The sequence below is a fragment of the Syngnathus floridae genome, chromosome 11, assembly GCF_059516105.1.
Source record: "Syngnathus floridae isolate MCC-2025c chromosome 11, RoL_Sflo_1.0, whole genome shotgun sequence".
Taxonomy (NCBI): Eukaryota; Metazoa; Chordata; class Actinopteri; order Syngnathiformes; family Syngnathidae; genus Syngnathus; species Syngnathus floridae.
Window position 1 is genome coordinate 8,181,243 of NC_142423.1, and position 16,981 is coordinate 8,198,223.

The 16,981-nt window shown below is 40.8% G+C and overlaps 3 protein-coding genes across 3 annotated transcripts; 1 reads left to right on the plus strand and 2 right to left on the minus strand.

Moving 5' to 3' along the window:
* Window positions 1-458: 458 nt before the first annotated feature.
* On the plus strand, window positions 459-2,599 carry trub2 (TruB pseudouridine (psi) synthase family member 2). Its single transcript, XM_088389412.1, has 8 exons — window positions 459-730; window positions 824-952; window positions 1,052-1,126; window positions 1,192-1,253; window positions 1,340-1,421; window positions 1,639-1,711; window positions 1,788-1,924; window positions 2,002-2,599. The coding sequence occupies exons 1-8, from the start codon at window positions 613-615 to the stop codon at window positions 2,271-2,273; spliced, it is 948 nt and encodes a 315-aa protein (XP_088245538.1). The 5' UTR covers window positions 459-612; the 3' UTR covers window positions 2,274-2,599.
* On the minus strand, window positions 2,532-10,573 carry rab44 (RAB44, member RAS oncogene family). The gene is made up of 9 exons (XM_088389411.1): window positions 10,507-10,573; window positions 4,607-10,383; window positions 4,346-4,377; window positions 4,076-4,272; window positions 3,920-4,001; window positions 3,389-3,503; window positions 3,087-3,185; window positions 2,931-3,007; window positions 2,532-2,865 (listed from the first exon to the last, which is right to left on the minus strand). Exons 2-9 carry the CDS (start codon window positions 10,370-10,372, stop codon window positions 2,781-2,783), a joined length of 6,453 nt encoding a protein of 2,150 aa, XP_088245537.1. The 5' UTR covers window positions 10,373-10,383; window positions 10,507-10,573; the 3' UTR covers window positions 2,532-2,780.
* Window positions 10,574-10,714: 141 nt separating this feature from the next.
* srsf3a (serine and arginine rich splicing factor 3a) lies at window positions 10,715-14,650 on the minus strand. Its single transcript, XM_088389413.1, has 7 exons — window positions 14,492-14,650; window positions 13,725-13,762; window positions 13,260-13,470; window positions 13,049-13,180; window positions 11,436-11,474; window positions 11,257-11,343; window positions 10,715-11,163 (listed from the first exon to the last, which is right to left on the minus strand). Exons 2-7 carry the CDS (start codon window positions 13,729-13,731, stop codon window positions 11,136-11,138), a joined length of 504 nt encoding a protein of 167 aa, XP_088245539.1. The 5' UTR covers window positions 13,732-13,762; window positions 14,492-14,650; the 3' UTR covers window positions 10,715-11,135.
* Between the last annotated feature and the right edge of the window lie 2,331 nt (window positions 14,651-16,981).

Genomic DNA, 16,981 nt, shown 5'->3' on the forward strand with positions numbered 1-16,981 from the left:
AACATCCAGTACTGCAGAGGGCGCTGTGGCAAACAGCAGCGACTAGTGATGTGCATTCCAGTTCTTTTAAATAAACTGAATCTTTAGAAGTAGTTCACGCAAAAGATTCGTTCAAACGAATCGTTCAACGAATCGTCCGGGGGTGGACTACACACACACACAGCATTTTTTTTTTTTTTTTTTTTAACTTCAATAACACACACAACTAAGCAATACACTATACAAAAAAAACAATCAAGTAAACACACGGTAATGTCAACAACGGCAACACACATTTTTCTCTATATTACAATATCCCGTGGGAAGTGACGTCATTTTCTTCTTTGTTTTGTTTTACGGCCAGGTGGCACCAGCTTCAATGGGCATTACCGACACCTACTGGTTGAAGACATATGAACTGAAAAAAGAACGAATCACTTTAGGAAGTGATTCGTTCACTCTCGTTCACTGAAAAGCGTCGTTCTTTAGAACCCATCGTTTACTCACGAGCCAACACTAGCAGCTACCACGCTCTCGCAATACTATCGTTCACTTACGTCCTGCTGCGCTCACATGTTTTCGAGACATTTAGTCTTCTAAAATAAGACATGCTGGATTAATTTAAGTTAAACGATGGCAACTCCTGCTGCTCGAGCTTTCCGTAGGTTAGAGGGTTTGTTTTGCGTCTACAAACCTGCTGGCGTCCCATGGAAACTCGTGAGGGACGGCATTGAGACCAAGCTCCTTAAAGGTCAGACTTCCTAATGTCTCACTTTTCTGAAGACGACACACAACAATGTGTATATTAAAAAAATATGATTATAACTATGTATATTTATTGCAGGGTTAGATGCGTTGCCATCGCTGCCTCTTCCTGAGCAGACCCGGTTTTTGCCACCACCAGGTGGTGACAACCTGACGCCCAAGGTGCTGTCAGCAGTTTGCGTCCCAGCCCTGTCCAAACATCGTTTGGGTATGTGGATATATTCAATTCAGTAATGTTATTATCTCAGTGTAGTACATGCACGAGTTTGGTGGGCTAAGAAAAACTAAATAAAATATATTGTTTCAGTCACTGGTCCTGAATTCCAGCATATTCGAGTTGGTGTTGGACATCGTTTGGATACATTTTCCTCTGGTGTATTGGGTATGTTATTAATTCTGTTAAAAAATGGAATCCTTCAATTTGCTTTTAACATCTGATTTCTGAAGTCCTTGGTGTCGGGAATGGAAACAAGGCTTTGAATGACCTGTACCACACCAGAGTCACAAGGGTAATTTCATCTGTTTTGAACCTCCACAGCACTTTGGTTTTATTCGTGCACAATGCCCATAGAGTGAATGGTCCATGTTCTTTCAGGATTACACATTGGAGGGTGAGTTTGGGACAGCTACAGATGACTTCTCCCACATGGGACGGGTTGTGGAAAGATCCACTTATGGTATGGATTGTGTAATATTTGCTTCACAATATCCACTCCACAAGGCTTTTTTTTTTTTTTGGGTCATATCTACTGTACGTTATTTACGCAAAACTAGCACAAAATGGATTTGTAATGACTTAAGAAAATGTTTGAATGTGACCTTTGAAAACAATATTGAACACCGACCGCCTTGCTTTGACCAGTCAGAATCAAACATCACTTGTTTGCTCAACAGATCACATCACGCAAGATAAGCTGGAAAGAGTTTTGGCAATGCTGCAGGGAGCGAATCAAAAGGCTTTGTTAATGTATGTCAATTTTGGCTCTTTCCACACTTCAAAACTCAAGAATGCATGTGGATGTGATTCTGTTTAACCTTCACAGGTATGCTAACGTAGACATGCAGTCACAGGAAGCCTACGAGATGGCCGTGCAAGGTTCATTAGGTCCAGATGGGAAGTCGCCGCCTATTTTGATGAGTTTACGGTGCATTCGCTTCCAGCCTCCCAACTTCACTTTGGGTAAACTGTCACTAAAACACCCCCCAGACACTTTTCATGTTATTACTCACCGGTGTTCTCCTTTGTTATGTTCTCAGAGGTGCAGTGCCTGAACGAAACACAGAAATACCTGCGCAAAGTAGTGCACGAAATAGGACTGGAGCTACGCAGCACGGCCATCTGCAAGGGAGTTCGGCGCACAAGAGACGGCACCTTCACGCTGCAGGATGCACTCAACCGCCACCAATGGACGACCGCTGAGGTCATGCGCGCTGTTAAGAAAAACAGACCGTCGACTCGATCGGGGACTGTGATTTCAAGCAACAGAAGCAAACCAGTACCCACCGACAAAGAAGTCCGTTCAAGTTAAGAGACACAAAGCTGTGACCGCCTCGCTCCACCAAGATCCCACAAACAAGCTCTGCTGAGTTAAGCTCAGCTTGGAAAGGAATCAGGATGATGTCCCCTGTTCTATGTTATCCTTGTGAGGAGGCAATCACAAACACATTGTTGACCTATCAGTCCAAAAGAATGCCCGCAAAAGACTGAAATGAACTACAAGAACAAGAAGAACATTTGTTGTCAGGAGCTGTATCAGCCACAAGTTAATTTAGAAGGAGAAATGCAATTTTCGTTGAATTAACTTTATTAAGCATTTTAATACATTCCCAACCTAATAAACTTGTTGAGCCATTATTGCACTCGTCAATCAAAGCAGTACGGCGTGGCAAGGCAGCATTTCATAAACACACAATATCATAATACAAGGTAGAACTCAATGTAATATAACTAATTTTGCGAGCAGAATTTTTTTTTTTTAATCTAGTAATTTCTCAGTTGCACAATAATACACTGCTGTAATGCACCACTTGTCTGTTCAGCAACATCCTGCTTTCTTCTTTGGAGGTTCTTTATGTAACGCTAGGGTTTCATCTCTTACGTCATCTTTATGGCTCAACAATCTGGCAACAACAACAGGCAGAGTGACGCACTTTCTTCATATTAAGACGTACTTAAGATAATTTACCTGGCAACTGCCTCCAAAGACTGAATCACATTGTCACCAGAGACAGCGCTGCACTCCATGAAGTCTGCGTTTAACGTCTACTCATAGATATGTTAGCATTGGAGAAAACTTTGTTTCTTTCGCGAAAGCAGAAGTAGTAATAATCTTGATACATACCTTTGCAACCTTCTGAGCCTCTTCGGTTGAAACATGACGCTCGACGTGATCGCTTTTATTTCCAAGAAGTAAAACAGGAACGTTTTTCGTGGCGCTTTCCTGAAAGCAATGAGGTGAAATAAGAGTTCTGATTGTCAGGGTCCATTTCAGTTTTTATGAAGTCTTCCAGATGATGAAGAAACCAGTCAAGTTTTTTTTTGTTAATTATTATATTTTCATAAACAGTGAAGAAGACACAGGGGTTACACAGGCCACATTAAAATCCCCAAAATGTTTTTTTTTTCCAGATTCCCAGAACTCACTTGAATGCATGTCGCCCAGTAGTGGACCGCAGTGAAGCTTTGAGAAGACGTGATGTCATACATCAGGAGAAATGCATGCGCTCTGTGGAATACCTGATGGGTGATACTGCGAAACCTTTGAAGGCCGCAAGCACGGGAAAACGATTAGTTGCAATTTACACACTCAAAATTTGCATTTGATGGCAGAAAAACTTTTCCAGAAAATCACGCGGTCATCAAACCGACAAAGCGAACTAGTCACACTGGTTTATGACGACAGTGAAGGCTCAGAGGACAACTCTGAAGTCAGATGATTGCGGCTTTACAAATTCCCCGAAAAATCACGGTACATTCCTCTCTGGACAATCTAATCATGCAATCTATGATGACGCAAATAAACCGACCTTGTTCAGAAAGTTGCAAAACTAGAAATTGGTGTGGAGCAAATAGTTGACCTGGCTGCCTTGTTGATACATTATAAAATGCTTAACCCTTCGTGTTGGAAGGAATAAAAAAATGCTAATAAAATAAAAACAATTAAACAAATCTTACCTTTCTTGACCCGCCGTATCCCACAGTTGGAGCACCACAGGTTTGCCATCCACGACCACCGTCCACAAGCATGTGTCAAAGCCTTCAAAACACGACGTTCTATTTTATTTTTATTTTTTCTAATGATACGTGTAAGAGTGTAATAATAAAACTCACCAGCAGAGGCAGGCAAATCCGGAAAAAATTTCCCATTTTGCGCTCGTTTCATGAATGACGTCTTGCCCACATTGCTGTCACCGACTATGACCACATCAAAGGGCTTCGCTTTCGAGTTGCCTGCTTCACCTGCCGACACATTGAGGGTTACCTGATGATGGACTCGGGGTGGCAGTGCTTCCTCTGATGTGTTGTTTCTGCAACAAAAATAGTAGGCTCACATTTTGTCAACATCAAAAATGCAATTTATATCAACTATAGGATTCTTACCTCATAGACTTTGATGGGTCACTTAGATTACGCTGAAAGTTTATTGTGAGATTTTCAGTCATTAGAAGTATTTGACAAATACAGAAATGGAAAAAAAAAACAAACGAGATAGAGTAAAATGCACTGACACTTACCCTAAGAAAATCTTGAAAAATTATTTCGATAATTTTTTAAAAATATCTCAAACGGATCTAACAGACATGCATTCATGTTTTCTTAATTCCAATTTCCAAAATATACAAATAAGTTTTGGTCTCTCACCTGTGGTTCTTCAGACCCGTGGATGGCGTCATCCGCTTGTTCGAGTGTGATTATTTTTTCGGCTCTCTCGGCTTGTTTTTGCATCATGTTGTCTTTTTCACTTTGATTGCCGTGGGTTTGTTGTACTTTGGACTTCCGGTGAGATCCCAGTTTCCGCTTTCTCACTTGTAGCTCTGATTCGGAGAGCATATCAAGTTTGGTTGAGGTAGACTGTTTTTCCATAATGTCACCTTCAACTGGATGATGCTCCAAAGTGAGATTTTCTTCGCCTGACTGAAGAGTCTCAGCTGTGCTTGGAGGGTCGCAGACATTTTCTTGGTTGGTTGTTCCAAGACCTGAGCCCTCAGACATAAATTTTTGATTTTCGCTTTGACAGAAGAGATCCTGCACAGGAGCTGTGACCCCTACCTCATTACTGAAATCCAACTTCAGCTCCAAGTCCCTCTTTGACTTGGTTCCTAAACTTCTGCGCGTGGAGCCCATCTTTCTTTTTTGATTAGCCAAGTTCAAACGAGGACTTTTCAAGTTTTGATCAGGAGCTCCTTCACTCTCAGTGTTTATCGCTTGTATGTTTGATGGTTGGCCCATGAGTTCGTCTTGATCTTGCATTAAATTTCCATCATGTTGTGTGGCCTCGTGGGAGGACACCTGTTCTGAAAGGAGAGTCGTGACTTCATCTGTGGTTGGTATCACCTTGCTTTCTCTGGTACTCTTGTGAATATTCTGGTCATTCTCAACCTTGTCGTATTCTTGCTCTTCTTTACCTGATGATTTGGCTCTTTGACTTGGTAATACTTCTGTTTGCGGTAGCGCCTCCAGGACTCCTACATTTTCCAGGGATCTTGTATCATCTTCTTTGTCCATTTCTGCTTCTTGTTTTCTGCTCATACGAGAACGGCGTGTAGATCCCATCCTTCTCTTCTTAGTAGAAGACACATTTAAAAGTCCTGTTACTTCTGAATTATCCCTAATTTCTTTCATGGCACTGTTCTCGGCTTCTAGGACATTTTCCAGTGATTCTTCCTTTGAGGACACCTGGAAGGTTTCTTCTGATTGTTGTACACTCAAGTTTGATGTGGAGTTAATATTTGTGTCTTGAGTAGGAATACAAAATGTGTTTGGGACTTCCCCTTGAGAACTGGCAATGGCATCTTTGTCTGGGTTTAGAGAAATTGAGTCATCCTCTTGAATTATTTGGCTTTTCACAGCTTCTATAGTCTCTGTGGCTTTGAATATTGGTTTTGTGTGATCTTGTGATGCTTGCATTAGTTCTTTGTAGGATTCGGGTTCCACAGAAGCTTCCATTTGCATGATTCCATCAGGAGAGCAGATCTCTGTAACTGCAGAGTCATCAATAGAATTTAGTTGATCAACTTCTACAAGATTCACCATCTGGCTGGGCATTTTATGACTATTGTTGTCTAAATGTTGAGTACTATCATCTCCAGACATGCTGAAAAGCTCATGTTGTTCCTCAGTTTTTTCTTTTGGTAGGAACATTGTGTCTTTAGTTGGCCCGCACTGTTCTTTCTTTTTAATGTTTTCCATCTCGGTGGTTTCTATCGCAAACACTGTGTCTTTTTCCAGGGATCTTGTATCATCTTCTTTGTCCATTTCTGCTTCTTGTTTTCTGCTCATACGAGACCGGCGTGTAGATCCCATCCTTCTCTTCTTAGTAGAAGACACATTTAAAAGTCCTGTTACTTCTGAATTATCCCTTATTTCTTTCAAGGCACTGTTCTCGGCTTCTAGGACATTTTCCAGTGATTCTTCCTTTGAGGACACCTGGAAGGTTTCTTCTGATTGTTGTACACTCAAGTTTGATGTGGAGTTAATATTTGTGTCTTGAGTAGGAATACAAAATGTGATTGGGACTTCCCCTTGAGAACTGGCAATGGCATCTTTGTCTGGGTTTAGAGAAATTGAGTCATCCTCTTGAATTATTTGGCTTTTCACAGCTTCTATAGTCTCTGTGGCTTTGAATATTGGTTTTGTGTGATCTTGTGATGCTTGCATTAGTTCTTTGTAGGATTCGGGTTCCACAGAAGCTTCCATTTGCATGATTCCAGCAGGAGAGCAGATCTCTGTAACTGCAGAGTCATCAATGGAATTTAGTTGATCAACTTCTACAAGATTCACCATCTGGCTGGGCATTTTACGACTATTGTTGTCTAAATGTTGAGTACTATCATCTCCAGACATGCTGAAAAGTTCATGTTGTTCCTCAGTTTTTTCTTTTGGTAGGAACATTGTGTCTTTAGTTGGCCCGCACTGTTCTTTCTTTTTAATGTTTTCCATCTCGGTGGTTTCTATCGCAAACACTGTGTCTTTGGTTTCTGGGGGATCCTTTTCATCTCTGCCGTTTCCGGCAGCACTGTCTGTAACTTCTTTGTATAACTCAGCAGCAAAGTTCTTTAGAAAAGCTCCTTTGTTCCGTCGATGAGACCCAAGTTTTCTCCTGTTTCTATTTTGGCTGAAGGAGTCTTTTTGCTGCTCTGTGCTGGTAATGGTGTCCTCACTTTGTGAACTTTCCTTTGATTGCACACTTTGTGAATACAATCTGCTCTCAGGCATTCCACTTAAGATTCCATTAGCACTCTGCTCGTCATCAGATGTCCTTTGGGCTTCCTCGTCATGTTCCTGACTTTTTGTGGTGTTTGATTTTTCTGTGTTGACCGTTTCCTTGGTGTCATGGGCATGATTATTTTCTTTTGTCTGTTCCAGAATCTCTGTGTTTTCCTCTAACATATATTGTTCTTCTGGGTTGTCCTGTGGATTTAAAATTGAATCAAGAGCGCTTAGGTCAGACATATGCGTTTCAAAAAATTCATTGACAAGGGTGTTCAATGTTTTGTCAACATCGCCTCTTGGGTCATCGGTCAAGATTTCTGAGTCTTTTGTTTGTTCTGTTTCTGATGAATTAACCTCTTCAGTTAAATTTTCGTCTGGATCTTGAGCTTCACTGACTTGAGAAAAGCCAAAGTGCTCATGTTCATCTGTGGTCGTTTCCGCTTTTGGTGAAGAAATAGTGGCTATTGCCGGACTGTCCTCGATTTCTGTGTCTTCATTAAATCTGCTTTCGGGCATGCTTATCTCCAGGGTATCTCCAAGATTTCCATTCTGTGATGATGTTTCATTTTCCTCCCTGTCTGGATGTTGAGCTTCACAGACTTGAGAAAAGCCAAACAGCTCATGTTCATCTGAGGATGTTTCCGCTTTCGGTGAAGAAATGGTGGCTATTGCCGAACTGTACTCGATTTCTGTGTCTTCATTAAATCTGCTTTCGGGCATACTTATCTCCAGGGTATCTCCAAGATTTCCATTCTGTGATGAGGTTTCATTTTCCTCCCTGTCTGGATGTTGAGCTTCACAGACTTGAGAAAAGCCAAACAGCTCATGTTCATCTGAGGATGTTTCCGCTTTTGGTGAAGAAATAGTGGCTATTGCCGGACTGTCCTCGATTTCTGTGTCTTCATTAAATCTGCTTTCGGGCATGCTTATCTCCAGGGTATCTCCAAGATTTCCATTCTGTGACAATGTTTCATTTTCCTCCCTGTCTGGATGTTGAGCTTCACAGACTTGAGAAAAGCCAAAGTGCTCATGTTCATCTGTGGTCTTTTCCGCTTTTGGTGAAGAAATGGTGGCTATTGCCGGACTGTACTCGATTTCTGTGTCTTCATTAAATCTGCTTTTGGGCATGCTTATCTCCAGGGTATCTCCAAGATTTCCATTCTGTGATGATGTTTCATTTTCCTCCCTGTCTGGATGTTGAGCTTCACAGACTTGAGAAAAGCCAAACAGCTCATGTTCATCTGAGGATGTTTCCGCTTTTGGTGAAGAAATAGTGGCTATTGCCGGACTGTCCTCGATTTCTGTGTCTTCATTAAATCTGCGTTCGGGCATGCTTATCTCCAGGGTATCTCCAAGATTTCCATTCTGTGATGAGGTTTCATTTTCCTCCCTGTCTGGATGTTGAGCTTCACAGACTTGAGAAAAGCCAAACAGCTCATGTTCATCTGAGGATGTTTCCGCTTTTGGTGAAGAAATAGTGGCTATTGCCGGACTGTCCTCGATTTCTATGTCTTCATTAAATCTGCTTTCGGGCATGCTTATCTCCAGGGTATCTCCAAGATTTCCATTCTGTGATGTTTCATTTTCCTCCCCTTTTTTTGTTTTGACTTCATCAACTGGAAGTACCTCCTCAGGCATCTCCTCACAATTTGATAGCTGAATTAGGAGTTGGGGTTTAGTTGAGTCTGAATGTGTATTCCCTCTGTCGAGACCATGCATTTTTTCATCTGGAAAGGTGTCTGAGCTGTCTTTCAGCTCTATCTTTGTCTTCTCCGCTGCTTCTATTTCAAAGGTCACATCGTTTATTTTTGGCAGCTCAGCATCATCTTTAACATTACTGTATGTTTCAGCAGCATAGACCATTTCATGGCTTCCTTTGCTCCAGCGATTCGACCCAAGGTTTTTCCTGTTCCTGGCTGGGCTGAAGGATTCTCTGTCTGTGCTTGCAGAGTTGTCCTGACTGTGGGTGTCGAAGACAAAACTTGTCTCTGGTTGTGACAAGACACTGTCCATCATTGGGCTCAAGAGCCCATCCGTACACTGTTCCTGTTTAGACTTCACTTGGTCGTTGATGACTTCTTCCCGACAAGGTGCGGGTTCCATTTGTTCTATGTTGATCAGTGCCTCGTTGGTATTAGGTGCCTGACAATTATCTTTCGGAGACAAAACCTTTTTGTTTTCTTCCAAAAGCTTCTGTTCCTCTTTGTTTTGTGGATATGAACATGAATCAGGGCTTTTTACACTCAGATCAACTTTATGTATTTCCAATACTTCATCTGTTAGATTTTCAGGACATGTCTCAATTTCATGTGTCACGATTTCAGGGTGGTCCATTTGGTCGGATTCGGGTGATTTGATCTCTTCAATTTCACTTTGATCTGGACGCTGAGCATCTTTAGCTTGTGAAAAGTCAAAAGGCTCATGTTCCTCTTTTAAAAGCAGTTCCCCCACCGGGGGTGAATCGTTGACTTCCTCAACATTGTTTTTACTGTCCACATTTTTTACACAGTGGCTACTTTTTTCAGTGGGGCTGTCTGCATTGCCTGGAAAATCGGTTTCCTTCAATTTGGCGATTCCATGGTCTCCCTGAAAAGCTTCAGCCGGCTGTGGCACCTCTTCATTTATATCTTCCTTTTCTGCATCAATATGTTGTATTGACACTGAGAACTCTGACTGGTTTTCCTGTTTACAGACACTCTCATGGGGATCTTGCTCCAAATGCAATTTTTCACCGATGGGTTGATGTCTCTCCATATAAGAATCAAGATAGCTCGGGTCAGAAGCATCACCAGGTGTGTAGGCTGAATACAAATGTGTCCCATACATTGAATCATAGGCTTCTACTTCACTGAACTCTCTTTGTCTACCTTCCTGTCCAGTAGTTGTCGTTTCTGCTTGAAGATTTTCTGTCTGCACATTTTGCTCAACTTCCTTTGTAAGTTGGTGGTGTGGTTTAATTGCAGACTGCTCAGAATTCTCTTTTTTACGTTGTCTACTTGAGCCTAGCTTTCTCCTGCTTGACTTGTGATAAGTTTCCAAAAGGGTATGTTCTTCATTTGACAATCCACTGAAAGATTCACCAATCTCTTCTGGTTGTGATGGTTGATCTCCTTCACTCAATTCCTCTGGTATTTCAACATGTGGTGCCACCCTCCGACGAGAGCCAATTCTCTTTTTTCCAGTAGGACCAGGCATTATGTGCCTTCCTACATACAAATACAGCACAAACATGTAAATAAATGTAGGATACATACCAACTCATTTTAAACATGATCCTAATTGTCCAAAATATTTCATGCCTTGTACAAATTCACAGTAAATATACTTACCCGCGTGTGTGCCTGTGTCAAGTAGTCAGCTTTTGAGCTATGAAAAAAGCCCAGACCAGAGGGGAAGTTAAGTCATACACAGCGGGGAGGTGTATCCTTTACAGTAAGCTTCCTGTGTGGCTTATACTTGAAGCATGATTAATCTTTTAGATTTTGTGTTGTACTTTAATACAAATATGTTAAATCTAAAATAAAGCTCAACAATGTCTGACTTAGGAAAAAACTTTTATTGATGAAACACCTTACCATCAGCAAAGTTGTCAGAGCTCAAAAGGGAAATGTTTTGCTTTGAAAATGCGACTGAAAAACAGTTGCAGATGCTGCTTTAGCTAACAAACCGAACCTGTTTTCCATCACTAATTAACAGTGAAATTAAAAAAAAAAAACATTTTAATTAAATTGGATAGCGGGACAATTAAAGATCATAACCTACCAAACACCCAAAGAATCATGCTGAATGAACAAAAAAAAAACAGGGGGGAAAAAAATATTTTACTGTCAACAACTGACTGTAATGACAGAGTTACGAGACAACCCGAACACCACATTGAGTTGTTAAGTAACAACTAAAAGATAGCATGACTATAAAAAAATAGGAGTTCCCACACACAAGCCATTTTGTGAGGTCCTCATTTTCTGTCATTAGAACGAGAGCGGCTGCAGAGGAAAGAGCAGAAACAATAGCACGATTAAGCAACAAGTAAGATTTCAGCGGGAGCATATTACTAACATGACAATAGTGACACAGACCTCCTTGACCGCGAGAATGATCTTGAGCGCTTACGGGTCTTGTCTCTGGAAGTAGACCGATATCTGCGTCTGTCTCGCGAAAGAGACCTGGAGGGAAAAATTATATTTAATTCAGGAATGTGTTTAGAGATTTAAAAAAATATATATGTATATATATATATATATGTTCATGTTTGTACCTGCTGCGACTGCGGCTCAGGCTTCTCCTCCGAGGGGATCTAGAATGTAGGTGAAATCGGGGGGAAATGTTTTAAGCAGGAATAAAGTGTTTTGAGGAAAATGGAAAACTGGACCATCTTGATGGAAATGCCCAATTTGAGTTTTTTAGTTAAATGTGATTTTGCTGTTGTTGTTGTAACAAATGATTGTGCCAATTCAAATATCATTGACATGAGCGATGCTCAACCGTGGAACTCGCTTGGGGGGGGAAAAAACTTCTAATCTGGTAAGTGGTTAAGAGGTATATGCATATTTATAACTACAATGTACAATATTCTCTGAGTGTCACTAGGTTGATATTGTGCATTTGTATTCAAGTACATAGTAAAGTAAAACAGGAAACGAAAAGGGGACGCGCGTTTGTTTTAAGCCGTTTCCTGGCACAAAAGAAGCATTGCTGCAAACCAGATAAGTATTGATAGACAATTGTGATATAATTTTGAGACAGAGAAGGAAACCTACCCAAATTATTGCAAGGTCACCCTAAATGGCCAGTTGTTGCGCCTTGAAATCTATCAAGTTGCCTCCACAGGCAACTGAATGAAGTACATTCAAACAAAGACCAGACCAGAAAGCGCGCCTAATATTTTGTTGCTCGACTGGGATGCTTTTAGATAGTTGAACTACACACCTGCCAAGTTTAACATGTGAGTTTTGAAATTGAAAAAACTCATAACTATAAAGAGCATGATAAAAGCAACTTACTATTTTGGGGGGAGTTTTTGGACAAGAAAGAAATGGCGCACGGTAGCCCTGGTGAGGGAGGTGAAATTGCAGAGAGGATCTGCCACATGCTGCAAATGTTGCCGATAAGAAGTTGCTTGTTTGCTGGCTGCAGGGGACGGACGGCTGTGGAGTTTCCCTGTCTTTATGAGGGGGACTGAGGGGTGTAAGCCAATGGCCGCTCCCGTCGATACTGAGGCGAATAGTACGAGTAAACACGGCGATCGGTTGATAACGTGAGGTGGGCCGCTGTTGATTGGTTTAAGGTTGGAGCAGAGGAGGATGCTGTGAACTGCATGCTCAGGAACCAAAAGGTTGGTGGAACCTGACGACTGGCGCTGCGCCTGGGTCATGTGACAAAACCAGCCAAGCAGATCGCTGGTCAGCAGTCACATGATGCTGAAAGAGGACTAGTTGACTGACTCAGATGTTGAGAAGCGTGGTGGTGACTCTGCAACGGGGTTCAGTTTATTAATAGATGGAAAACTGAACGCAGCAAAACAAAATTTATACCGACAGATATGTATTCTAAAGTCATCTATTTGTGAGTGTGTGGTTGATGATGTTTAAATTAAAGCAGTTCTAAGAGTAGCCGTATTTTTACAAAATGAAAAAGTTTCATGTTGGGAGCAGACAAAATGCTGCTTTTGATAGTTGGGTCTAATTTGGCACTGCCAAATATACGGCACAGAAATTTGTGAGGCAAACATCATTGTGAATCATCACAATGCTTTCTTTGGTTATCAATAAGTAACATTTGTTCATTTTTGGTTTACTTGTCACAGTATGGGGAAATCGGCCATGTGTACATACTGCAAATGGCACGGCGTGGATATAGAAACATACGTACCTGCGTCGAGCTGGCGAGCGACGTCGGCCCTCATCTCTCGAGTATCGACTCCAGGACGGAGGAGGACCACGGCTTCTCGAACGCTTTTCCCCGGTGGATAACTCAACACGGACTTGACATCCACACATGGATCTGGAAGAAAAGCCACTTTACCGTTAGTACAATTGCAAATAATGACGACACTGGATGACAACAACAAATTAGGTGTTACCTTCCATCCAGCTCTCTCACAGCATCAGAGGCATCTCTTGGATCTTCAAACTCGACAAAAGCAAAGCCTGGTGGGTTCCTGGCGACCCAAACACTTCTTAAAGGACCAAAGTATCCAAATGCTGATTCCAACTCTGCCTTATTGCCATTGTTTCCAAGATTCCCAACGTAAACTTTGCAGTCCAGGGGACAGTCTCTGTTGTAAGAAGGGTCTGATAGGAAGAGAAGAAAAAAGTGTGGAGGAGAGGGCTAAGTATGATATTTGAGACCTTTCTTTTAACTCTAAAATATTGGCAGAAAAGGCCCCAAAGCACTTTATTTAGTGAATGTAATCTAGTTCCATATTCTTATGTTCTTGCTACAATTCATGATTGACAATACCACTGTATTTACTGAAAATGTATGGCTATGTCTTATCCAGTGGGGACATTGTGATGTCTTATTGCCAAATAGGAACTCCTCATACCTCCCATTTCAGCAGGTCCAAGTCTACTGATGAAATACCTGAAAAGGGAAAGTTGGGAAATTGTAACAACCTGTTAATTTAATACATTGTCCATTTAAAGAACTTCTTTAAAATGCTTTGACATTTGCAGCTTCAAAGTGTTCGCCCTAAGTTCAATTAAAAGTCCCTCGTCGTTTCTTATATAATTGACCCTCAAGTTCTTTTGTAAAACAGTGAATTGAATTTGAATTGTTATACATTTAATTCAAAGCATTATTAAGGCATTAACGCGCACACAAAGGAATTTTGGCAAGTAAATCCGGAATATGTTTTCAGACCAAAGGTGTAATTTAAGCAAATGAGTTCAGCGTTCGATTCAAATAGTTCTTTAAGGCAAGGTCTTTGCACGCCACATTGGAGACTGAATGGAACGCGGCTATGCTGCCGTCGAGCTGACGCACGCTAGCAACAGTTAGCACGTCAGTTTCCAAATGAATTTTAAAACTAAACGTTTTCGTCGACGACGCTTTGGAACGCCAACACCTACACGCAAAGTCACACATTCACAACACTTTAAATGAACTCAACAAAGAAAGTTAACAAGTCAAAATAAATCCAGTTATGCTCCCCATCCCCCCTCTAATCAAACACGCGAACATGAGGGCTAATGTTAGCGAGCAACATTAGCATCGCGTCGCTCGATCCAACATTTTTCTGAGGCTTCTTGCGTTATGGACGACCAATTCGACACCACCGTGGCAGCCACAAAATATATTATTTATACTTACAACGTTATCGTCCCGTATAATCACCAATATCAACGCCGTTGGGCGACTGGAACGGTTCCTACTTCCCGTCGAGGTCTATGCGACCACACAACTAGCTTAACTTGTTGTTAGCGCCGGCAGGGATAAGCTTAACGTAAGCGATGATGTTCTTATTCGTTAGGTGAGAGAACATTTGGAAAACAGCGTCCTCTACTGAAATGGAAGGTGTAGTGTCACATTTCTTTTCAGCATTCAATATTTATGTAATCAGTTAACAAATTCGTCATTAAAAATCAAGCAAACGTCAACATAAATACTCATTAATGCTTGTTTATTTATATGACGACCTTTCCAGAAATGAAAAAACAAGGATGAGATAAGCGCCCTAGAAAATGGAGGACGGGATGGATATTTTTCTTTAAGGCTTAGAGCTAATTAAACCCAAATGTACCAGGTTAAGAAATGTCGATGTTGCATAAGAGAAGAAAACCATAATCATCCTGTATATGAGATCACCTCACTGAAATAAATGAACTAAAATATTCAAGATGCACCCATACATAAATTGTATCTGAAGTGTGCAATCCTGTCCGGGAAGATGAACACAAATTATGCAGTGCAACCTTAAACGTACAAACAATTTGCTGTGGTTTGCTTATTACTCAGCAGGGAATATGACTAAATCAACAAGACTGTTATTGCTCAACAGGAGATCACTTGTCGCAGATATATGCCCACTGAGTGGTTTGAGCTCTTGTGTTCACATAGGCCAGAGCAGGAGCTGTGTTTAGAGGAAGGCTGTGTGTGTGTGTGTGTGTGTGTTTAACACGACACAGTCAAGTGATTTATTGTAATCTTTTCCCCTTTTTGAGATCTCATTACATACTGTTTGTTGTTTGTGCTGGTTGGTGAGTGATGCCACACCACAGCAGTGTATGTTTAGGTAAGGCTCCAACTGTCACTTTCACATGTCAACCAACCTCTAATTAGCAAGGCATGATAGATGAAAGTGCTTGAGGTTTTCCTGCCTGTGTTGCCAGATTTTAATATAGCCCAAGTCTAGTTTCTGGAAATTATGTGCTCCCCGATAGAAGGAAGCCAATGTTGGATGTTTTGTGGAATTTTTTATTCTTTTGATTTATCTACAAAAGCCAAGGCTATTTATGCATGATTGTATTTGTTCTACTTCACATGCTGCTGAATTATGTGTGACGTGTATTTAGCTAAATAAATAAATAAATAAATAAATAAATGAATGAATGAATGAATGAATAAATGAATAAATAAATAAATAAATAAATAAACAATCCTTCCCCTTGTTAATTTCACATACATACCATAATGTGGCATAGATAATTTTCTTACAATTTATAAAAATTCCAAAAACCGTACGTAGTCACCAAGTCAACAGAAATTGTAGTAACTCTTTAGTGATTTTCATGTAATGCAAAAACCCTCCATTTCCTGAGCAGATACAACATTAAAGTCGATCTTTGTTTACTTTTTTTTATACATCCATGTATTTTTTTTTCAGTTTGACAATTTGTTTTTTTTTGCCATTGTTAAGCTAAATGTACTTATCCAAAGGAAAACTCGCTGGGTGCTTCAAATACAAGTATACTTCTTTTGTTTTAGGTTGATTGTGACAGTGAACAACTGTTTGTTATTAAGCTGAATAGACTTATCTAAAGTAAAACTAGCTGGTTGCTTTAAAAACAGATGAAACTTTTGTTCTATGATTAATGTGACAGTAAACTTCCACTGGATGGGCATAAACAGCTTGAAGCCATTTTTTTATTGTTTACTACCAAAATGTTGCTTGCTGTGAAGTGAGTTGAGTACATGCAGTGATCAAATTGCTCTTAAATCAAAGCAAGCCCGAGCAAAGTCATATTTTGTTCACTATGCTTGTGATTCTCCAAAACAACTATTCACAATTGTTTTGAAAATCAGGAAAGTTTGAATGCAGTCGTAGGCGAATCCACGCCTGTGAGATAAAAAAAAAAAAATAAAAAAAAAATCATGCTTCTGCTTGTTCACAGGGTAAAAGTTCAGGGCTCAAACGAAGCACACAAGAGATTACACCTACGTAACACGGATGGCTACAACACAAAGAGCCTATGTCTCTCGGCTTATTTTTGTTTCAGTGTTTGCAGGAGCTACAAACTCGGTGTCCTGCCCTGCCCCTTGTGCTTCACTAAATAAATAGAGCTGAGTACTATTTGTCTAATTCCGCATCGTGCCCAGCAGCCATGCTGTTGTGAATGAGTTGTCTTTTTTTTTTCACACATCCACTCAGGGTAGTGTTTTTCAGTCCGATTAGTACAGCACATTCTGTTCTGTTTCACTTCCTGATGACTGTGCAGGCTGTATCCCTGAATGAACTCACCCGCGTGCTTCTGGTTACATCGAGACATAAGGCAGACGGATTCCCGCAACTGGCGGTTTTCTTTTTTATGGCCTTGAGAGATAGCAGTAAGAAAGACTTTTGACTGTTGAAGAGTGATAACA